Source organism: Megascapheus bottae, chromosome 17, assembly GCF_031878675.1.
Source record: "Megascapheus bottae isolate mThoBot1 chromosome 17, mThoBot2.hap1, whole genome shotgun sequence".
In the NCBI taxonomy this organism is placed as follows: domain Eukaryota; kingdom Metazoa; phylum Chordata; class Mammalia; order Rodentia; family Geomyidae; genus Megascapheus; species Megascapheus bottae.
In genome coordinates, this window is record NC_143525.1 from 37,331,036 (window position 1) to 37,354,698 (window position 23,663).

The 23,663-nt window shown below is 52.7% G+C and overlaps 1 protein-coding gene across 23 annotated transcripts in view; it reads left to right on the forward strand.

Moving 5' to 3' along the window:
• Cacna1g (calcium voltage-gated channel subunit alpha1 G) overlaps positions 1-23,663 on the forward strand; it is a 66,566-nt gene that overhangs the window by 34,469 nt on the left and 8,434 nt on the right. For 3 of the 23 annotated variants that reach the window (XM_090351005.1, XM_090351011.1, XM_090350996.1), the window contains 15 exons: positions 514-582; positions 2,139-2,223; positions 2,308-2,501; positions 5,620-6,051; positions 6,940-7,040; positions 7,168-7,291; positions 8,918-8,986; positions 9,120-9,304; positions 10,182-10,308; positions 11,794-11,919; positions 13,416-13,505; positions 14,194-14,407; positions 16,212-16,265; positions 21,360-21,511; positions 22,243-22,352. In XM_090351005.1, coding sequence (XP_090207131.1) covers positions 514-582; positions 2,139-2,223; positions 2,308-2,501; positions 5,620-6,051; positions 6,940-7,040; positions 7,168-7,291; positions 8,918-8,986; positions 9,120-9,304; positions 10,182-10,308; positions 11,794-11,919; positions 13,416-13,505; positions 14,194-14,407; positions 16,212-16,265; positions 21,360-21,511; positions 22,243-22,352 — 2,132 coding nt within the window. The remainder of the gene's footprint in view (positions 1-513; positions 583-2,138; positions 2,224-2,307; positions 2,502-5,619; positions 6,052-6,939; positions 7,041-7,167; positions 7,292-8,917; positions 8,987-9,119; positions 9,305-10,181; positions 10,309-11,793; positions 11,920-13,415; positions 13,506-14,193; positions 14,408-16,211; positions 16,266-21,359; positions 21,512-22,242; positions 22,353-23,663) is intronic. The other 20 variants (XM_090351006.1, XM_090351012.1, XM_090350997.1 and 17 more) reach the window with 8 other exon arrangements.

The window sequence follows — 23,663 nt, forward strand, 5'->3', positions numbered from 1 at the left end:
CTTTACTTCGCACCAGTGCCTCGGAGACCGGGAAACTGTGTTCTGAGCTGGAGATGCTAGCGTTGCAGGGTCTTTGACCCACAGCCTCTTACTCTGCATGAACTGCGTCATTTTTCATAACTTCACTGATCTCAGGTGCCTGTCCCTAGAGACTGGTCCTGGTGGTGTCACTGTGATGGGACACATCGCTGTGCACCACCCCCTCCATGCATGGTTATCGCTGTTTCTAGGGTGACTGGAAGCCTTGAGCCTTCCCTGCCTTTGTTCCCATATTTGTGGCTTCTGTCCACACCCTTCAGATTCATTTTGGCCTGGGGTGGGGGACGGTGGGGGCTGTGGTTGAAATCTGCAAGGCCATCTGGTCCCATTCTCCCACCCTACCCTGTGTCTCTCGCTTCCCTTTGCTATGGGGTGTGGACCTCCTTGTCTTCATCCTCTTGGGACACTGCTGCTATTTGAAGGTCCCAGCGCCGGTGACCAGCGGCCCTCCCCTGCCTCCCCCTCTCCCTGTAGGAAATCAGCAAACGGGAAGATGCGAGTGGACAGTTAAGCTGTATTCAGCTGCCTGTCGACTCCCAGGGGGTAGGTACGAGATCACAAGTCAGCATGCCCCTGCACCCCTGTCCCCACCCCTCCCGCCCCCATTCCACCTCCGTGTCCTCTGTGCTCCCATTCACGCTTAGCTGCTGTATGACCTGTGGTAGCCGTGGTGGTCATTGATGTTGTGAGATTTGCTTTGATTTTAAGTCCCTTCCCCCTGGAGGACACAGAATGGAGGAACCTCTTGGCCTCTACCCTCATCAACCCGCAGGCACGTTCCCATCCCTGCCAGGCTGGTGGATAGGCTAGAGGAGGAAGGGACTTAGAATCCTCTGTGTGCGTGCGTGTGTGTGTGTGTGTGTGTGTGTGTGTGTGTGTGTGTGTGTATTGGGGGGAGGACAACCTGTGTGTCCACACGGAGGTCCCAGGGGAGTCCAGGACAACAGCTTCAGTGAAGTTAAGACCTGTGACCATGGAACATGCTCCCCTGCTACTTCTCTCCCTTTCACTCATTGCCCTGGGCCTCCATTGGAGACCCCAAACTATCTCAACTCAGGACAGGTCCTTGGAGGATGTGGGAATGGGGGTGTGGCTCTTTTACCAGAACATTACTGGAATTTTAAGTTCAGCCAAGTCTCCAGCTCCCTAATCACCTGATTAGGACCAGCCCGCGCGCTACCTTAGGACACATTTGTCCTATAGCCCGCACACTGAGCATGAGCCTCGTGGTTTCCTTCCACTGGCACTGGAATTTGGGGCGAAGCCAGGCTTCCCAGGGGACCCCCATGGTGCTGCACATCTCAAGCAGCCCCCTGGAGATCCCACTTGATAATTAGAGGCCTCGTTAGAGATGTAAACTGAGTTAATGAAAATGATCCCCTGAGATGCCAATTACCCAATATTTATGTCCTTATCAAAAGTAGCAATCAAGTATTTTTTTTAATAATTTCTTAAAGAGAAGTATGTAATTACTGGGGAACCTACTGACCTGCTAAGAAATAAGGGGGGAAAAAGTATCTCAGAGATAGAGAAATAGAAATGGGGCCAGAGAAGGTCTAGGGTTTGGAGAAGGTAGAGAGCAGAGGAAGACAGACTGAAATGACATCTTTGGGCCACTCTGGCTGGCCAAAGTATTTTAATGTCCTCTGGGGTGGAGGTGGGGGCTCAGATTTGAAGCTTGGGAAAGGAGGAGCCGTGGATGGCGGCCTGGTAGCCTCAAGTAGACACTCAGGATTGAGGCTTCAGTGAACACTTCAGTCAGATCTGCAGCTCCTCTGGTCTGTGTCACCAGCCTGCCTGGCCACTTATTGTAGCCCCAACTCACAGCCTTATTGCCATTCCAGCTAGGATGGTTGTGTTGTGGGCTTTGGTAGCCTTTATTTAAGGTGTGGCTGGAAGGAGGCAGAGACACAGCCCTGGTGAAACTTCAGCCCCCAGTCTGGGTAGTCTGGCCTGCTCCTGTGCATGCCTCGTGACGTGGTTTCTGGTTCCTGTGGCCCTTTATGTGGTGTGTGTGTGTGAAGAGAGGGAGACCTTGGTCCAGCCCAATGACCCCCTGCTTGGCAGGGCCCTAATGGCCCACTGCTCCCTCACCCTAGGGAGATGCCACTAAGTCCGAGTCAGAGCCCGATTTCTTCTCACCCAGCGTGGATGGCGATGGGAACAGGAAGAAGCACTTGGCCTGTGAGTACCTATCCTGGGGTCGCAGCCCCTGGCCTTAGGCCAGCCCTGAATGGACTCAGGCTCTCTCCCTGTCTCCTTTTGCAGTGGTGTCCCTGGGAGAACACCCGGAGCTGCGGAAGAGCCTTCTACCACCTCTCATCATCCACACAGCCGCCACACCCATGTCGCTGCCCAAGAGCTCCAGCACCGGGCCGGGCGAGGCTCTGGGCCCCAGCTCCCGCTGTACTAGCAGCAGTGGGTCCGCTGAGCCGGGGGCAGCCCATGAGATGAAGTCGCCGGTAGGGGGTGCACATGGGTGTCCGTGGTGGGAGAAGTAGCGGGCAGGAGGAAGAGGGGTTGGAGGCCCTCAGGCCGAAGGACACAGCCCTAATCAGGCCTAGCAGTGCAGGCAAGCGAAGGAGCCTTAGCCCTGGAAGTGGAAGAGTAGGATTCTTAACCTGTTTCTTCTGTCCATTCACTGAGTGACCTTCAACAAGACTTCTCAGAGCCTCTTCTGAAAAATAGGGTTTGGGGCCCCTCTCTTCTCACATATTACCACATTAGTGGAACTCTCATCTTATCTCTGAGTCTGTGGCAAACACTGCTAAACACATATGCTATTGTGTTTGTGTGTGTGTGTGTGTGTGTGTGTGTGTGTGTGTGTGTGTGTGTGTGTCTCCTGTGTATGAGAGAGAAAGAAAGAGTTTGCTCATGTCTATGTGCTGTGTGCCAGTACTGGGGCTTGAATTCAAGGCCTAGGTGCTATCTCTTAGCTTTTTTTTTTTCTTCTTTTTGCCAGTCCTGGGCTTGAGCTCAGGGCCTGAGCACTGTCCTTGGACTTTCTCAAGGCTAGAACTCTACCACTTGAGCCTCAGCACCATTTCCGGCTTTTTTTCTATGTATGTGGTGCCAAGGAATCGAACCCAGGTCTTTGTGCATGCCAGGCAAGCACTCTACCACTAGGCCAAACTCCCGGTCCGTGTCTTAGCTTTTTTGTTCAAGGCTGTTACTCTGCCAACTTTTTTAGTAGTTAATTGGAGATGAACATCTTATTTATTTTTCTGCCAAAGCTGGTTTTGAAGCCAGGTACGGTGGCTCACGCTTGTAATCTAAGCTACTCAGGAGGCTGAGATCTGAGGATGGTAGTTCAAAGCCAACCCAGGCATTCAAGTCCGTGAGACTCTTATCTCCAATTAACCACTAGAAGAGGGGAAGTGGGGCTGAGGCTCAAGGGGTAGTAGGGCTGTAGCTTTGAGCTGAAGAGCTCAGGGACAGCACCCAGGCCCAGAGTTCAAGCCATAACTGACCAAAAAAAAAAAGCTGGTTTTGAACTGTGATCCTCAGATCTCAGCCTCCTGAGTAGCTAGCATTACAGGTGTGAGCCACTGTGCCCAGCTTCACTATTTTTGTGTATAGGACCTAGGGTTTCAACTCAGGACTGGGGCACTGTCCCTGAGCTTTCTTGCTCAAGGCTAGCATTTTACTACCTGAATCACAGCTTTACTTCTAGCTTTTATGGTGGATAAGTGAAGGTAAGAGTCTCATGAACTTTTCTGTCCAGGCTGGCTTCAAGCCATGATTCTTTTTTTTTTTTTTTTTTTTTTTTGCCAGTCCTGGGCTTGAGCTCAGGGCCTGAGCACTGTCCTTGGACTTTCTCAAGGCTAGAGCTCTACCACTTGAGCCTCAGCACCACTTCTGGCTTTTTTCTATGTATGTGGTACCGAGGAATCGAACCCGGGTCTTCATGCATGCTAGGCAAGCACTTTAACAACTAGGCCAAACTCCCGGCCCCTAAGCCATGATTCTTAGATCTCAGCCTCTCCACTGGGATGCTGTCAACTTTCCTAGAGTCCACATGTAAGACCATGCAGTGTTTGCCTCCCTGTGCCTGTTTCCCTTAGCGTAATATCCTCCAGGGTTATCCATGTTAATACAAACGACAAAATTTCTTTGTTTTTTTTTTGTTGGTCATGGGGCTTGGACTCTGGGCGTGGGCGCTGTCCTGAGCTCTTCAGCTCAAGGCTATTGCCCTACCTCTGGAGTCACAGCCCCACTTCCTGTTTTCTAGTGGTTAATTGGAGATAAGAGTCTCAGGGACGTTAGTGCCAGGGCTGGCTTTGAACTACCATCCTCAAATCTCAGCCTCCTGAGTAGCTCTGATTACAGGTGTGAGCCACCTTGTCCAGCAGAATTTCCTTCTTTTTAAAGACTGAATAGTATTCCATTAAACAAACAAGCCATATACAATTTCTTTTTATCCATTTATCAATTGATAGCCCTTATGTTGACTATTGTGGACAGGACTGCAAATAACATAGAACAGATGTACTAAGTTCAAATACTTCCAACATATATCTAGTAATGACATTGCCGGATTCTACAGTAGTCCTATTTTTAGATTTTTTGGGAACCTTCATGCTGTTTTTCATCATGGCTGTACTAACTTACACTCCCACCAACAGTGTGCAAGGCTTTCCTCTCCCCATATCCATCTTGATAGCCATTCTAACACGTGGGAGGTGTTGGCTCATTATGCTTTTAATTTGCATTTCACTGGTGATCAGTGATGGTGATTTTTTTTCATATATCCCTGTTGGCTGTGTGCCTTCTTCTGAGGAATGTCTATTCAGGTTCTTTGCCTATTTTTTTTTTTTATTTTTTATTTTGCCAGTCCTGGGCTTCAGCTCAGGGCCTGAGCACTGTCCTTGGACTTTCTCAAGGCTAGAACTCTACCACTTGAGCCTCAGCACCACTTCCAGCTTTTTTCTATGTATGTGGTACTGAGGAATCGAACCTGGGTCTTTGTGCATGCTAGGCAAGCACTCTACCACTAGGCCAAACTCCCGGCGCCTGTTTTGTTTTTATATTGGTTCTGAGGCTTGAACTTAAGGCCTGGGCTCTGTCTCTGAGCTCTTTTGCTCTAAGTTAACAACTCTACCTCTCGAGTCATAGCTCCACTTCTAGCTTTTTGCTAGTTAATTGGTGATAAGAGTCTCACGGACTCTCCTGTCTGGGCTGGCTTCAAACAATGATCCGCAGATCTCACCTCCTGAGGGACTAAAATTACAGACACGAACTACTGATATCTAGCCCCTTTGCCTACTTTTTAATGGGGTTGTCTTCTTGTTTGAGTTGACTTGTGTGAGCTTCTTTTCATGGTTATTTTATATTACCTGTCTCCAACTAAATGAAGAACAAGGGCTATTTCCATATCTCCCTCACAAATGAGGAAACAGAGGCAGAGAGAAGTTTAATAACTTGCCTCAGATCACACAGCTGAATGGGGAAGCCAGGATCTGAACCCAGGCATGGAGTCCAGGGCATTTCACTCTCAATGTCATGCCAATGAGGCTTACCAGAGAGGGGTAGAGCTCTGCAGCCCTGAATGAAACTCTTCCTCCTCTTTTTACCCCTCAGCCCAGTGCCCGCAGCTCACCACACAGCCCTTGGAGTGCTGCAAGCAGCTGGACCAGTAGGCGCTCCAGTCGGAACAGCCTGGGACGTGCCCCGAGCCTGAAGCGAAGGAGTCCTAGTGGGGAGAGAAGGTCCCTGTTGTCAGGTGAGGGCCGGGAGAGCCAGGATGAGGATGAGAGCTCGGAAGAAGAGCGGGCTAGCCCAGTAGGCAGTGACAGGCGCCATCGAGGCTCCCTGGAGCGTGAGGCCAAGAGTTCCTTCGACCTGCCGGACACACTGCAGGTGCCCGGGCTGCACCGCACAGCCAGCGGCCGCAGCTCTGCCTCTGAGCACCAGGACTGCAATGGCAAGTCAGCCTCGGGGCGCCTGGCCCAGGCCCTACGGCCCGATGACCCACCGCTGGATGGGGACGACGGGGATGATGAGGGCAACCTGGTGAGTCCCTCATGGACATGGAGACCCTTCACTGCTGACCGTAAGAGAGGGCAGGCTGTACCCAGTGGACAGTATGTCACCAGAGATGCCTGCAAGCTGACCTCCAAACAGGTCAGCTTTCGCCCTCTGCTATCCTGCAGAGCCCCAGGTCTCTGTCATGCCTGGGGCTGCGGCTGTGCCGTCTTTGGTGGATATGAATGGTTTCAGGCAGATGTGTATGAATCTTTCATGGCCCTCCCCCTGTGACTCAGAAAGACCCATCACTCATCTCTCTAAACTGATGTCCCTTTCCTGTTCTCTTTTCTCATCTGGACCTCATCACAAGCCTTGACTTCCAGCCTGTCCTTTACCCATCCATCCTCCCCCAGCTTCTGCACACTCCCCCCTCCCCCTCCCCATGCCCCTGCCCTTTACTCTGGGGATGAGGTCCAGGAATCCCAGACACAGGGTTAGCATGTGAGGAGAGAGGGCCAGTCTCCTCCATCCAGGTGTGTCTTTGACCAGACAGCTGTGATGAGTACAATGTTTGATAATTGATGCAGCTTTCCAGCCCAGCAGGGAGGGAGGGAGGAGGGAAGGCAGGAGGATGAGGGGTGGACTGGGATGGAGGTAGGGACGGGAAGAGCAGAAAGCTTAGGTTGAGAGGGGGACAGGGGTGGAGGGGGAGATAAAACAGGGAGTAATGGCAATGTTCAAGGGGAGACAATCCACAGGGCTTGAAGGGAGATGGGAGGTGGTTTTAGAGAGAGAGGAAGGTACAGCAAAGTGTTGGGCTAGACGTAAGGATAAGGGGTCTAGTGCTGCCCGGGAGTCAAGATGGCTGGGGTGGGGTGGGGTGGAGGGTCTTGGAAGCTTGGTCCTGCTCACACCCCAGTGTTCCTCCCACAGAGCAAAGGGGAACGGATCCGAGCCTGGATCCGAGCCAGGCTCCCTGCCTGCTGCCGCGAGCGGGACTCCTGGTCTGCCTACATCTTCCCTCCCCAGTCGAGGTAGGTTGGGGCCCTGGCCTATGCTGTGCAGGGCTGTGCTGCCGTGGGGATGTGAGGAAGGGACCCCAGGGGGCAGGATCTACGAGCAGTGCCTTCCCTCTCAGTCTTTACCTCTGTCCTGGAATAGATTCCGCCTCCTTTGTCACCGGATTATCACCCACAAGATGTTTGACCACGTGGTCCTCGTCATCATCTTCCTCAACTGTATCACCATTGCCATGGAGCGCCCCAAAATTGATCCCCACAGTGCTGTGAGTCACTGGGACTGTCACCGTAGCTGTGGAGTCTTCCTGGGGTGGCATGCCTTTCCTGGGTCCGTGTTTAGAACAAGCAGGAGAAGCCAGAAGGCCAGGAAAGTCATCAGCCTGACGAGGGTGACACATCACAGACTGGAGTCAGGATCCTCCCTTGGGTCTCTTGGACATAACCTTCTGGATCCTCTCCTTGCCTCAGTTTCTCCTCTTTGGGCACACCAACTCAGCCAGGTGTTCTGTCACAACACGCTCTCTGTTCTGGGCACTAAAGGCTCACAAGGCACATGGGTGTTGTCCTGTGAGAGGGCGGTGCACACGAGACTGGTCCCCTGACTTAGGATCTTGTTTTCACTGTGACTTGACATATTGTTAGGGACATGTCACCCAGTCTTCCCTGTCGATAAGAAGGAAGCCACTCTTTCCTCCTTTTGGTCCTGTCAGGTCACAGCCAGGTCAGTTTTCTGGGCTTTAGTTGGGGGATGTTGGTCATTAATGCTTGGCTGGGAACCTGTCCGTCCTCCTGAGGCCAAAGAAGCTAGAGGCATGACAGCTGGCTGTCCTAACTAGGGGCCTCTTCTTTTTGGAATAAGCACAGCCCATTTTGGGAACCATCTCTCCCAGACCAGCATCCCAGCCTCTCCTTCCTTTGAGCAATTCAGCATAGAACAGAGCCTGATTCTCCTCTCAGCATTTTCTACCACTTGTGGCCAGAGGTGCCCTCCTCCTTCCTCACCCCTGCTCAGTGCCTCCCACATCATTGTTTAGATTTCATTGCTGCTGGGGCTTCTGTTTCCCATTAGGGTGGGCTCCAGCCAGGCCAGGGAGGGGGATGGAGGAGCCTAGGGAATGGAGGAGCCAGCCTAGCACTCGGTGGGCACAACAGTGTCCTGGCTAAGAGGATGACAGTTCCCTGTTGGCCCTGTGTAGGCCCTATTGCTGCCTCCACATCCCCAGTTCTCATTGCTCCTACTCCCCTCCTTCCTTTTCTCTGTTCCCCAGTCTCATCCTTATGTTACTAGCTGTGGCGCAGGCTCTCTACGCCCCTCTCTTTGCCACCAGGGCTGACCTCAGCCCATAGACACCAGCATACTAGATTGTTCATGCCAAGCACTAATGCGGTATCTGTGGAGTCTGTACCCGGGCCCCCTCGCTTGTCTGCTGCTCTATTTCTGAGGCACACAGCAGGAAAGCAAAGCTGTAAGGAGGGTGGGATGGCAGACAGGAGTCAGAGATCAAGTTAAATCCTGCTCTAGTTTCAAGGAAGGAATCGGGGAATTGGGCCTGGAATTTGAGACTTGGATAGCAGCACCGGTCCTGCGGTGCAGAGTATGTCCCCATAGGAGCCACGTGTTTGGGGGAGGTTCTGTTCAGGAGTAGGGGCAAGACCGTTCATGGAGCTGCAAAATGAAACTAGAGGCTGGCACTGATGAGAGAGAAGGGGGAGAGGAGAGCGAGAGAGAGCATGGTTTTTGAGGCTGTTTGCATTGTTGGGGAAGCATAGGGGTCATCTTCCTGCTTCAAATGTTCAAAGCCGCTTTGCGCTTCTGGCTTCTGTGTGCAGAACTAATCTGGCCCGTGGGTGGGGCCTCTTGGCGAACAGCACCTGCCTCTTCTCTCTTGCAGGAGCGCATCTTCCTGACCCTCTCCAACTACATCTTCACCGCAGTCTTTCTGGCCGAAATGACCGTAAAGGTGATGGGGGTTTGGCTGCTCGTTTGGGAAATCTGTTTCCTGATGGGCACGGGGACGGTGGATGTCGTTGAAGGTGGGGGGATGGGCTGGGGACGCAGGGGGAGATGAGCAGTGACACGGCGGTGGTCTCCAGGTGGTAGCTCTGGGCTGGTGCTTCGGGGAGCAGGCGTACCTGCGCAGCAGCTGGAACGTGCTGGACGGGCTGCTGGTGCTCATCTCGGTCATCGACATCCTGGTGTCCATGGTCTCCGACAGTGGCACCAAGATCCTGGGCATGCTGAGGGTGCTGCGGCTGCTGAGGACCCTGCGCCCGCTCAGGTGCCGCCCCGCCCCTGCCCACCCCCCGAGTTCCACTCATCCCCCTCCTTAGCAGATGGATTCCTTGAGGATACCTGTCACGTCCCAGTCCTTCCTGTGTCCTGCCTGGGACCCCCCAGTGCACGTGGCATTCCAATCATAACCCTCCAGAACACACCCTCCGGCTCTCTTTTCCTTACTGTGTGTCTCGCCAGTGTCACATGCCCATCCAGGGCCTCTCTAGGGGACATAACCGAGGGGGTGCCATGTCAAGGGCCAAAGCCAGCGTCCTCATGACCTCTAAGAAGAGCCAACGTTCTCCCTTTGGGGGGCCTCTCGGGGTGACACTTGACCCTTCCTGTGAGGTGACACATGTTCTTGTGGCTGTCCCACCTTCTGCATCTGTCAGGGACCACCCCCCAGAGCATTACTGCTCCTGACAGCCAATGCACCCTCACAAAGCCCCCTGCAGCCAAGCATTCATTCCCACCTTCACTCAGGAAGCTTAGGGTGTCCCCTGGATAGGGGACAATACTGTCTTAATAGATTTCTCTGGCTGTGATATCCATATTCTCCCCCCACCCACCCACACACACACACCTCTTTCCGTTTGTCTCCTGCTCCCTGCATCCCCAGGGAATACCTCCCTGAGACACCTCCGCTCAGGGAACATTTGACTTCCTGGAGGTGGGGCTGGGGAGGTGGGAGCTGAGAGTGTGTGCCACCTGTTTGGAGAGATTGCAGATCGGGGAGAGGGCTTCCATGAAAAGATGATTCTGTTCTGCACAGTGGGCTCAGAAAACAGAGCTGATGAAGGGACCGTGGGCTGAGATCAGAGCATGGAAGAAGGAGTGTCTGAGCTAGAGCCTCTCTCACATCTCCTCTCTGTCCTCTCTAGGGTAATCAGCCGGGCCCAGGGTCTCAAGCTGGTGGTGGAGACATTGATGTCCTCTCTGAAGCCCATTGGCAACATTGTGGTCATCTGTTGTGCCTTTTTCATCATTTTTGGCATTCTGGGGGTTCAGGTATGCTGGGCCCAAGGGTCTATCTATGAAAGCCTGAAGTGTACTCTTCCTCTTGTCGCCTGGGCCAGGCTGTTGCCACTATCATTCCAGGGAGAATATACAAAGATTCTTCCCTCCAGGATCTGGGCCTCAGGTCCATTTGTCTCTTACTGGGAAAGGAGAAGAGGATTTCCAAAGGAGACTTGGCACCAGAGAAACTTCAGGCCCATGGTAGCTGCAGACTCCAGTCCCTGCCCCTTCCCCCTCCTCCCACATTGTGCTCACCCAAGCACAGGCCCACACTGGCCCCAAGACTACTTGGGGATCTCCCTTCTTTCCCAGCTTGAGCAAGGCGGGCTATATGCCAGGTCTGGGGATTCAGGGCCCAGACAGCTGGGCCAGGTTAGTGGAGCGCTGGCAGGCAGACGGGTGCAGACCCCAGACAAGGCAGGAAGTGGGGCTGCTGGGGAAACCTGGCTTCTGGCCCAGAGAGGAAACTTGACTTTAGAGGAAAAAGAGCTAGAGCTGCCTGCAGGATTTAGCAGACGCCTTGGGGGGGCTGGGAAACCCCCCTGCGTGCCCGCGTGTGCGCACACACACTCACACACACACACTCCATCTTCTAGTGTCCCTGCTCCAGCTGCAGGGCAGTCAGCTGGCTGTTGAGGCAGTGTGGGAACGTCTGGGTAGCCACCAGCTCCTCTGTCTTCTGATGCCCACTGTACCCTGGGGAGGGTTGTTCCCTGATTTCCTAGAAACTCACCAGCCCCCAAACCAGGCTGCATTTGCCAGAACTCCCCCGGGCTCTTCTGCCAGGCCCTGTACCCTACGTACATCCCACTGCCCGCCCCCTTGCCCACTTCCCCACCTCCTTGGCTTGGGGGTGTCAACCATTGTTGAGCTCAGTCCTGAAGTTCTTTCAGTGCTTTTTGATCTGTCCCAAGCAGCTCACTCCGGGCCCCTTGGTCCTCCCTTCCTCCTGGTCTATCCTGGTTTGACAGTGACCTTTCCAGACAGACCCACATTCCAGCCCTGTTCTGCCAGCTACTGAGTATCCAGTCTTTAAACCTCAGTTTTTCTCATCTGTAGAGTGGGTCTGAAAAAATCTCTCATTGTCCTGGTTGTTGTGAGAATGAAACACTTAGCCTGATGGTCCTCTAACTTGTGAATCACCAAGGCAGTTTATAAAGGATCAGGTCTACTCAATAGATCTTGGGTGAGCTTGGAAAGTAATATTTCTAACATATTTCCAAAGACCCACACCACGCACCAGAACACTACTAACTTAGCTTTGAGGAAAACGTGAAAGACTCTCCCCACCCCCTTCTTCCCTGTCCTCCCTCTCTGGGAAGGCTCCCATCAGGGACATTGACTTGACTGGCTATGGAGCTGAAACCCTCCTCACAGGGCATACCCAGAGTTCTTAGGCCCAGAGCAGGGGTAGGGCTGGGCCTGGGGTATTAGGCTCCCTGACCTTCTCTCACTGTCTCTGTCATGTATGTCCAGCTCTTTAAAGGGAAGTTCTTCGTATGCCAGGGTGAGGACACCAGGAATATTACCAACAAATCCGACTGTGCCGAGGCCAGCTACAGATGGGTTCGGCACAAGTACAACTTTGACAACCTTGGCCAGGTGAGCCCTAACCTTTAAAGATAGGGAGTGGGGAGTGTCAGGAGTCAGTGCTCCATACTAATTCCTGTAAGAGAAGACCCAGAGATTGGCCCTCAGCTACCTTAACCACCAGCATGTCCCAAAACTAGTCCATCCTCACACCTCAGCATGTAGGCCTCTGAGAGTCTCCAGCCTTCTCAACAATGAGGAAATAGAAGCTCAAATAGGGTAAGCGACTGTCTTGGGGCCACAGTGTTACATGACAGAGCAGAAGATGGCAGTGGATCTTCTACTGACATGGTCAGTTCAATGGCTATGGGCAACTGACCTACCAGGACCTTAGTTTCATTGGCTGTTGGATGGGATTATAATAGTATCTTCTTGGGGCTCCTAGCAAGAGTTCATCATGATAGGGGCCGGGAGTTTGGCCTAGTGGTTAAAGTGCTTGCCTAGCATGCATGAAGACCCAGGTTCGATTCCTTGGTACCACATACATAGAAAAAAGCCAGAAGTGGTGCTGAGGCTCAAGCGGTAGAGCTCTAGCCTTGAGAAAGTCCAAGGACATTGCTCAGGCCCTGAGCTCAAGCCCAGGACTGGCAAAAAAAAAAAAAAAGAGTTCATCATGATAATATGAATATCTGCTCAAAATGGTTAGGGTACAGCCAGGCGCTGGTGGCTCCCGCTTATAAACATAGCTACTCAGGAGAGAATCACGGTTTGATGCCAGACAAGGCAGAAAAGTCCATGAGATAAACTACACAGAAAAAACCAGAAGTGGTGCTGAGGCTCTAGTAATAGAGCCCTAGCCTTGAGCAAAAGAAGCTCAGAGATAGTACCCAGGCTCTGAGTTCAAGCCCCAGGACCAGAAAAAAAAAAAGGTCAAGGTACATTGTGTCTGTGTATGCACATACACACTTGCATGCGTGTGTGTGAGTGTGTGTGTGTGTGTGTGTGTGTGTGTGTGTGTGTGCGCATGCCAGTACTAGAGCTTGAGTTTAGAGCTTTGTGTTCTTGCTCAGCTTTTTCTGCTCACAGCTGATGCCCTACCATTTGAACCACATCTCCAGTTTTGTCTTTTTGCCACTTAATTAGAGATAAGGGTCTCTTTGATTTGTCTGCCTGAACTGATTTCAAACCTCAATCCTCAGACCTCAGTCTCCTGAGTAGTTAGGATTACAGGCGTAAGCCACCAACATTAAGCTTGGGTACATTTTGTTAAGCGGATTCCTTTCTGCTCTTCATTTGCAGGAACAGAACTGTAGAAAATGAAGTAGCTCAATCAGTTTTGCTGGTTTACTTCCCAGACTCCACTGGTTTGGTTTCTGGATCCCTAGGGCTCTGGGTTCTCTTGCTCTGACTTGACTGAGGCTTCAAAGCAGCACGACACTCTGAGATAGAGAGCTCTTCTGGGTTCAGAATGCAATCTCAAAGGGCTAGGGACCCAGGCTACTGACAATGGTGCTTTGGTGACGCGTTCTAGATTTTAAATGGTCTGTCTCCCTTGCCCCTCTCCCCAGGCTTTGATGTCCCTGTTTGTGCTGGCCTCCAAAGATGGTTGGGTGGACATCATGTATGATGGGCTGGATGCTGTGGGTGTGGACCAGCAGGTAAGACTGAAGTGGGCAAGGCCTATCGCTGGGCTCAGATGACTCAGCCTGGATTGGTGCCTTGCTATGATGCTATAGGCTCTAGACAGAAAGAGCAACAATCAAAGAGGTATTGCAGCTTGACCTATGGGCTGGCAGCATGTATAAAAACTTTTGCATGGTAGTAAACATTTAAAAACCAGTAAATTTGACCTAAAAATCCATATTGGGGCCTACTCAAAGTCCAGAGGTCGGGAACACTCTTAGCACAGGAGAGAATGCTAGAATTGTCAGCTAGAACAAAGCAGCAGCCAGGCATTGGTGGTTCACACCTAGCCACTCAGGAGGCTGAGATCTGAGGATCCTGGTTCAAAGCCAGCCTGGACAGGAAAGTCCATGAGACTCTTATGTCTGATGAACCAGAAGTGGGACACTATGGCTCAAAGTGCAGGAGCACTAGCCTTGAGTAAAAGAACTCAGGGTTGGCGCCCAAGCTCTGAATTCAAGCCCCGGGGGTGGAGGGAAAGAAAGTAGTTTTTCCTTTGCCACAGTCTCCATTCCTCCCCACCGCATGCTACCAAACCCACAACATCCATTCACCTGTCAGGTCCCCTGGAATTTGTAGAAGCCCAGCCTGTGTGGACAGCACCGATACAGATTCCCCATGAGACCCATGTCTCCTTCACTTGTCTTTCCTGGTCCCTCCCAGCCCATCATGAACCATAACCCCTGGATGCTTCTGTACTTCATCTCGTTCCTGCTCATCGTGGCCTTCTTTGTCCTGAACATGTTTGTGGGTGTGGTGGTGGAGAATTTCCACAAGTGCCGACAGCACCAGGAGGAGGAGGAGGCAAGGCGGCGGGAGGAGAAGCGGCTGCGGAGACTGGAGAAAAAGAGAAGGAGTAAGGAGAAGCAGATGGCCGGTCGGTAGTCTTTCCACATCTCTCTGGGTCGTGCTTGACCTTGGCCTTGCCATTGCAGAGGGCAAGGAGCTGAGGCTGGGGACAGGGAGTACTGCTCCCGCCCCCTTCCTCATCTCCTTCCCCCCAACAGCATGTCTGCCTTTAGAGCCCGCATGAAGCAGACCAGGTCAGCCCCATGAGGGAGCAAGCTGCATCCCCTCGAGGAAGCAGGGGGGGTCCCTGGGTCCCAGCCTCATGCTCCCCAGAAGATTTCAGGTTGGAGTGGATGCTTGGCTCTAAGCTGGACTCTCAGAGGAGCCTCAGGAATGAGAATCAAACCTGACACTCTTGCCCTGTGTCTGTACCCAGTGACCTTAGTGTCAGCCCTGCTTGCTCAGAGTTACAAGGCACACATCCTGGGCCTGCCTAGTGTCTAGCTGCCAAGCCAGAGCTAGGCAAAAACCCACAAAAAGCAGCATCAGAGAGAAATCTTCAGGTCTACCCTCCCTCATTCCAATGAAACAACCTGGCCTCCTGATGGCTAGGGGTTTTTGGGGGGAGGGAGAGTTTGGACACTTTCCCTTACTCCCTGCCCCCAGCAAATAAAATCTCCCCCTGGCCCTGGGAAAATCCAAGGTTACAAGAACTCTAAATGCATGATTGCCTGGCCTCAGGCCCTCCAGTCCCTCCCCTGTGCCCCCAGCTTCTCTTACATGGGGAGGTTGGGGCCCCATACCTTTCCTCCTCCTGCTCTTATGTCATGGGCAGACTGAGACTAGGTGAAAAGACACACGTGGAGTCTGGGAAGGATCGAGAGCAGCGGCTGCGTGAGCCGCTTTGTCTGTGGTATGCGTGCAGGTGCGTGCACACCTGGCTTTCTTCTTCAGAGCTCTCCCATCTGTCTGGTACTCCGTAATCTCCACGCCCCCCTGCTTCCCATCAGCCCACGTCCCTCCCCGTGTCTTTCTGTGTGGGTTTCCAAGTCTTTATGTGTCTCTTCCTGTCTCGGTCTATGGGTTTCCCTCTCTCCACCCTCTCACACACCGGCTGCCTTCTGCTGATAAGATGTATACAGTACTGTGGGTTTCCCTTTGGGGTGTAGAAATGTGAGTACCACCAAAGGAGTTGGGGGTTGTGGTACTCCTGCATGCCCTGCTGCCTATGGCAGGCAAGCACGTGGAAGAGGAGGGGAGAGTGTGGGAATCACAAGTACTGAGGAGGAGGACAGGACTGTGCTCTCTGGGAGGGAAGGGGGCGCTCCAGGAGGATATGGCTTCTGGGTAGCCACAAAGAGTGTGCTTCCTCGTGTCTCCCATCCATCCACCAGTCCCTTGAGGCCCCTTGCCCATCTCAATGCTGGAGTCTGCGCTCTTCTTCTGTGCGGAGTCTGAAGCTGAGCTGATGCACTGTCCCAGCACCAGGATCCCTGCTCCCCATCCCCCGTACTCCATCAGTCCCCCACTCCTTGCAGTGGTTCACTTTGGCAGGGCCATCTGCAGATGAAATGTTTTTTTTTGGCAGGAGGCATTTGTGGCCCCTGCCTGGCCAGCTGGCTCCCCTTCTGGGGTCTGCAGCTGAGGCCATGGCACAGGTAAAGGTGGACATACGTTCTGCAGTCAGGCTGTCTGTCCCTCTCAGGGCCTCCATGACCCTAGTGAGCTGGCTGATTTACTTGTCTTCTTCCTGCCTTCCTGTGAGTGCTCAGCATGCCCGCCCCATTCCTAGTCAGAATGAGGGTCAGAGCTGAGGGGGAGCGAGCTGCTGAGGGGCCCTGCCCAGCACACCTGGTCCAGCCAATGACCAATGTCATGTTTCGTTCTTTTAGATCTAATGTTGGACGATGTAATTGCTCCCGGCAGCTCAGCCAGCGCTGCGTCAGGTACTGAGTCTGGGGTGTGGGTTCATGCCTGTGGGGACCTGCTCTTTGCTCCCTCTCCATGGCTCATTGATTCTATCCTCGGGGTGAAGGGCTGAGGGCCCCTGGGGCTCCCAGGAGAGCAGGGCCTGAAGCACTAGGTCCATGTCTTCCCATAGGCTGGATGGAGATGAGACGTTCCTGGCTTGACAACTCTTGGATGATATGTGTCTTTAATAGGGGTCCCAGGCCCAGCTCCCTGGCCTCTATGGCTCTTGCCCCCTCCACCCCCTCCCCCCCAGTCTCCCAGTTGGATTATTAGAACTGCAAATCTCCCTTCCTCCTTTTGTCTGAAAGGGAGACTTTGATCCAAAGGAGCAGGATGACAGGAGCAGAGAGGGGAAGGATTTGTTTTAAAAATGTAACCATGAATAATTGAACAGGCTCATTAATAGTCAAGTAATCGTGGTGGCCACGTCATGGCTACAAACAGCAGGAATTGGGAGTTAGTTAGCCTCAAGCTTCTTTCCCCTTAGGGCCCTGCCGCCTGCCCCTCTCCTAGCACCAAAAGGTGTGAGAATGAGTTGTGTCTTTATCTCTTAAGAGCCATGTCTCTGGGAAGGCTTCCTGGTGCCACCTGCCCCCATCTCAAACCCTCCATAGCTCGCTCTGTCCCTTGGTCCCACCATATTGGTCCCCAGATGGAGGTTCAGAGTCGGTGACAGGTCTGTAGGCCTTGTCACGCTCCCTGATGTCTCTCCCTGGTGGTTCCCAAGCTGCTTACCCCCGGGATCTCCCTTATGGTCTCATCCAACAAATCCCACATTTTGAAAGACCCTTGTCTGAAGTTTGAGCACTTTAATAATGGCTTTGTTTCACCATTTTTTACTAATCCACGGCCCATGTAATTGCAAATCAGAGCTTCTGAGCTGCCGAAGGCTGCATACTGAATGATGTAAAGAAAGACTGGTTGGCTATTATTATCAGTCTGTGGGGCCTTCGCATAGGCAAAGGTGTAATTTCTTTTAAACTTTTAGAAATATTAAAAAGAATGAAAGGACCCCCGCATGGCTGCCTTCTTAGGCTGCTGAGGGCTTGGGACTTTAGTCTGGGGACTGCTGATTATACCATTTCCACTCTTCCGAACTGCCTGATAACAGGCAGAAGCCACCCTGGGGGGGGGGGGTGCTGGGCTGTCTGGTCTGTCTAGGCGAAGGGACCACCTCAAGGGGGACTCAGCCCCTGGCAAATCTCTATTTCCTGACTCAGTGGCACTGAGCTATGGTATATGGCATTGTGACCATCTGTCTCTGGGCACAGGAGTCTCTGTGGGCTGGGTCCTGGATTACTGAGATCCCTGCATCTCTGCCAGGCTGTTTTGCAAGTCCTGGAAGCATTATGGGATGAAGGAAAGGTGGGAGGAAGTGGCCTTCAACTTTTCCCTTGTGGGTCCATGTAGAGTTCAGACTAAAGTATTTTACACACTCATGCATTTCTGCAACGTGCTATCCCAGCACAGGATTGTCCCATTGAAGCTTCTGCAGCTCAGAAACAATCTCATGAACCAATACATAACAGGCTTTCCTGGTCCACAAGATGTAGCATTGCTCCATGGTAAACACTCTGGTTATTATCACTTTGTTATCCCCATGCTGAATTCTGACCTGTTCCTGTTGACACATGCATTATTTTTCCTGGCTATTAGTAAAGACTCCAAGACCCTGCTGCATGCTGATGGCTCATGCCTAAAATCCTAGCTACTCAAGAGGCTGAGATCTGAGGCTCACAGTTTGAAGCCATCCCTGGCAGAGAAGTTCGTGAGACCTTTATCTCCAAGTAATCATTAGACACCTGCAAGTGCAGCTGTAGCTAAAAGTAATAGAGTGCTACCCATGAGCAAAAAAGCTCAGAGACAGTGCCCAAGCCCTGACTTCAAGTCTCATAATCAGAAAAAAACTTACTTAGAGAGGGTCGCCAAGTTCCCTACATCCTTCCCAGATTTCTAGAGTTCTCCAGAGTCTCTACCAGAGCTTTATAAATTTTGATATGTCTAAGAATCACTTGGAAAGAGTATACAGGTCTTCTAGAGTGGCCTGGTGTCTACAGTTTTAACTACTTCTCAGATACTGATGTGTTAATATACAATTCTATCTATCAAGAGGAGCTTCTAGGAGCTAACCAGTACCAGGCCTCCCTCCTAGGACTCACCTTCCCCCCACCCTGGTGCTGCTCCTAGCAGGAGTGGCTGCCAGACCCAGGGAAGGAGGCAGGGCAGCGTCCAGTTCTCAGGGCAATGGGCCTCATTAGACACTGAAGGGAGAGACTGGTGTTGCTGCATGACTAGGCCAGTTCCAGGGATACTCAGCCCCTAGCACCAGCTCCTCTCTCTGTAACCCCCTGTAGCCCCCACCTCTACTCATGCTCACTCCTCCCACCAGGCTGGGACCCACATCGGCTGAAGGTGTGGGCTCTGCCTTGGGGAATCCACATCCCTGGGTCCATTTCTGCCTTGTTGCCTACTTCTTGCCATTGTTCATTTGTGACTCGTGAGTCCTGGGCCTGCCTTGGGCTCCCAGAGGCCCCTACTAACTCCCCATGCCTGTTGCCGTCACCTACAACCTTGTAGTCCTGTTCTCTGCCCCTGTAACCTGACTTGGGGCCTGGTGCTCTTCTTTCTACTGTTCTTGACTCTAGGTTCTTCTCCTCTTACTGGTGGTAGGAGGGAGATAGTGTCACAACCCAGACTAGACGCTGGGGGTCCTGGCTGGCTGGCTGGTTGCTCAGTATGGAAGACCACTCATCTGCTGGGCCTCTTTCTCTCCTCTGTAGGGCACAACGGCTGCCCAAGAGCAGGCCGCTTGGGTCAGTCTGGTGCTCTTGGACTGAGGCTTTAATGGGGGAGTAGGCTGTGGGTGTGGGGGGGGGAGGGGAGGGTCCAGGTAGCTTTAGTGCCTGCTGGTCAAAAGAAAGGGATATGTAGAGAGGGACATTCCCTCTCTCTGTCTCTCCCTGTCTCTCTCTGCCTCTCTCTGTCTCTCTCTCTGTCTCTCTGTCTCTCTGTCTCTCTCTTACACACACACACACACACACACACATACACACACACACACACACACACACACACACACACACACACACACACACACCAGGGGCCTGGAATCTATGGGCATAAAGCAGATGCCCTGCCTCAGTCATTCCTTACCACCCCTGGGCCACTTGAAGAAATGTCACTGGTTGAGTTCAAGCCTACCCACCACGCAGACTCTTCAAGTGAGGCTGTACAGTGGAGTTTGGTGGTGGAAGCTGCTCTGTTTGGCTTGGAGCTGGCCTCCGTAGGCTGTCTGGGGTGACAAGGGGGAGAGGGGACCATTCCTTCCAGCCTCCCCTCGACATTGTCTCAGCTAATAATGTGGCTAATAAGGAGCTGTCTTTTCTAACCTAATTGTATTCAAACATTTTAGTTAATTCTCCATTCATATTTTAGCATAATGGGATCGGGTGCTCTCGGCATTTATGGAGATTAATGCAGAGAAAGAGTTCCGGCTGCTAAGGCAACGCAGGGTGACTAGCGCCCTCTGGTTCTCATGGTACTGAGGGAAGGAAGGAAGGAAGGAAGGAAGGAAGGAAGGAAGGAAGGAAGGAAGGAAGAGACCCAGCCGGCCTGGCCGCCCTTCACCATCTGATGTGGATGACCTGTGGTCTCATAGTGTCCCCCACCCTAGGCCTCTCGGTTCCTTGGGGTCAAGAGGGCTGCCTGAGCCAACAAAGCCACACTTGGCTGGTCTAACTCTGAAAACCAAGCGATGACTTCACGTACCCCTAAGCTGCCCTGAACGTGTTGTGTCACTTGGCCCTGGTTATCCACACCTCAAGGCCGATGGAGAAGAGGAGCCGGGTGGGCCTGGAACAGAGCAGCCCTTCGGGCCCAGCGAGCTGCTCCTAGGCACTCTTCTTCCTTTGGCCATTGGTGGGGGCCCACACCAGGCCACTCCCTGCCTCAGTTTACCTCTCTATTAAGAGGTGCTCTGCATGGGAAAGGGCAATTAAATTTGAGCTGGCCTGGGCCCAAAGCTTCCTGCTGCCCCTGAGCCAGCTGGCTGCTGGCATAGGCCTCCGAGGCTGCAGCCCTTGCTGGTTGGCTTCCGCCAAGACCTCTGGAGAAGGGAAGGCTGTCTGGGACCTGAGGCTGCCCCATGCCTCCCTGTGGGGAGTCTTTTCCCTCTGTGCAATCCATTGACAGCCTGTGGGCCAGGCCCTTCCTCCACATCTGGAGGAGGCCATGCAGTCTCCTGCCCCCACATTTCTTCCATCTGCCTAGCAGGCTGACCTCTGGCACTATGGTTTTTCTAAGGACTTGGCTAATTGCAAAAGGAACTCTATGCCTGTGACAGATCTCAGACAGTGCTTCCAGCCCAGCTTGTGGTATCGGGCAACCCCAAAACCCGAGGCAGGCTGGGCACAGCCTCATTAGATACTGGGTGAGTCCAGCAAGGAAGACCCTCCTGGCTTGCGACTGGGATAGAGCAGAGTCTCGGGGCTCCCCTCCACCCTCTCCACAGGAGGGTGTGGGAGACCCAGGCCCTGCCCCCGGAGGCCCCATGGTGGGTCAGTGCAGCCAGCTGAAATGATTTCCAATTTCCAATCTCCGGTTGTATCTGTAAATCCCAGCTCTGTATAATCTCCTTGGCCCCCTAGAGGCCAAGCTTGGAGATGCCAGAGCCGTCTTCGCCTCGCTGTTGTCATAGCTGCCTCTGAGCCCAATGGAACCAGTGTGTTTCCTCTTATTGATCTGACCTCACTGCGGAACACTGAGTCAAGGCTGTGATAAGGGGCTGGCAGATTTTAGAGGCTGCCCTGGGGTGTGGGCTCACCTGGTGACTAATGTAGGTAGGGATCTCTGCATGTCCTGCCCTGACTGTAGCCAGTAGAACAGATGCTTGGACGGGGACACTGCCAGAGAGCTGTCCCCTCAAAGGGCAGTGAGGGGAGTGCTGGGATGCTAATGACATGGAATGTTTGACCTGTAGCGTTAGAGGCTGGTGGTGGGGAGGGCCCGTGGGTGGAAGGTGCCCAGGCAGAGGCCCAATGCCTGTTCTGCTCTCCTCCCTGCTCCACCAGAAGCCCAATGCAAGCCCTACTACTCAGACTACTCCCGCTTCCGGCTGCTCGTCCACCACCTGTGCACCAGCCACTATCTGGACCTGTTCATCACCGGTGTCATCGGGTTGAATGTTGTCACCATGGCCATGGAACATTACCAGCAGCCCCAGGTGAGAGTGAAATGATAGGCCACCTGCCTCCAACTATCCCCTCTCCCCGTGGTGATCCCAACGCAGCCTAAAGCAGGACATCTCCGTGTCAGGCAAGAACTGGAAATGCTACATAATCCTTCTGATACCTGTTGCAGTAACCTTTGTTTTTAGAGATGAGGAGACTGAGGCTCAGAGAGGTTACCTGGCTTGACCATGGAGAGACAGCTAAGAGGCAGAGGACTTGCTTTCTCCATTCAGCACATTTTTATTGAGTGTTCTACTGTGTACTGGGTTTGGGACTGTTGGAGTTGTGACTCTCAATAAGCAAAACCATCATACCAAGTTTGAGTCCCAGTCTCACCATGACAACAAAAAAAAAGAAGGTAGAGTGACTGTACAACTCCAAGAGTCACCTGTGGTCTTGCTAGTTATCCTCTCATCTGTGCGGTGAGGAGGTTGAATCGGTAATGCACAGGAACCCTTCCAGTCCTCGCATTCTGTGCCCTCCAGCACATTTCTTCTCTAGTCTTCTCCTTGTCTCTCAAGGAGAGAGAGGGGGCGGGGGAGATCCTTCAGCACCAAGTTTGAATCATTTGTGTGAATGAGTAGGCCGGAGTGGTGGAAACAGAAAGGTAGCTTCCCTTAGCCTCCCTGTCTCGCAGGTGTGAGAGGTGTGGTGGGGGGTGGGGGAAGAGCAGGTATCAGCCATGGGACTAAATGATGCTAGCTCTTGTCCCCCTCCCTGCCAGATCTTGGATGAGGCGCTGAAGATCTGCAATTACATCTTCACGGTCATCTTTGTCTTGGAGTCTGTTTTCAAACTAGTAGCCTTTGGCTTCCGTCGGTTCTTCCAGGACAGGTAACAGAGGGGAGAAAAGGCTGAGGTGGCGGGGGGTGGTGGTGGTGGTGGTGGTGGTGGTGGTTAGGCTGGGGGTGGCAGGGGTGTGTGCCTTCTGGAGAAATACCCAGAAGGATGCTTCTTAACTCTAGGATCCAGCTCCTACCCCAGGGCTGCTGCTGCTGCAGGAAGGGAGCATTCTGGGTTGGGGAAAATGGAAGACATTGGACAAGACAGGTCACTGGCATTTAGCCCAGCCTGGGATTTAAAGGCATAGACTTCATGACTGATGGCCTTGACTAAGTTACTTAACCTCTCTGTGCCTTAGTTTCCTCATCTATAACATGGGAGATAATAATGTTATCTGTATTAGACTTGTGAGATTCTTAATTTCTGTTTAGAGGTTGTGTGGGGGCACAGGCTCACTTGGTAGCTCTTAAAACAGTGCTCAGCACCACCTTAAACACCCTTGTAAGTGCTAAATAAAAAGGCAGATGAGCCAGACGTGGTGGTGCATGTCTGTAATGCCATCCTGGGGGGGGTCAGCTGGAAGACTGAGAGTTTGACGATAGCCTGGGCTACGTAGTGAGACTCTGTTTCAAAGAAAAAAATAACAGGACATGAATAAAAATGAAAAGCAGAGGAGTAAAGGACTGGCCCAAGTTGCAGAGTGCCAGTGATAAGCCAAGTAAAAGCATAAGGCTCTGAGTTCAAGACCCAGTACTAGCACAAAAACAGAAAGGGGGTTGCTCGGTGCAGTGGCTCACACCTGTAATCCTAACTACTCAGGAGGCTGAGATCTGAGGATCGAGGTTCAAAGCCAGCCCAGCACAAAAGGACCTGAGACTCTTATCTCCAATTAACCTCTAGAAAACGGGAAGTGGGGCTTGGCTCAAGGGTAGGGTGGTAGGTAGCCTTGAGCTAAAGATTTCAGGGATAGCACCCAGGCCAAGTTCAAGCCCCATCACACACACACACACACACACACACACACACACACACACACACACACACACACACACACACACACACACCAGAAAAGAGTTTGAGGAAGGTCTGAAAGGAGGAAGGAGGGAGGGAAGGGAAGGGAAGGGGTGGGGAGGGGAGGGAAAGGGAGAGGAGGGAAGCAAAGGGAAGGGAAGGGAAGGGAAGAGAAGGGAAGAAGGAAAAAGAACATCAGAGTCTGTGCCCCTAGCTGTGTGGAATTTAGATAAGCCAAGCCCCTTCTGTGCAAGATGGGCTCTGGACCAGACTCCCTTTTTCCCAGCTCCATCTTTCGGTGCCACAATGGCGCCCTTCCTCCTCCCCCCCCCCCCAGTCCTCTTCCCCACT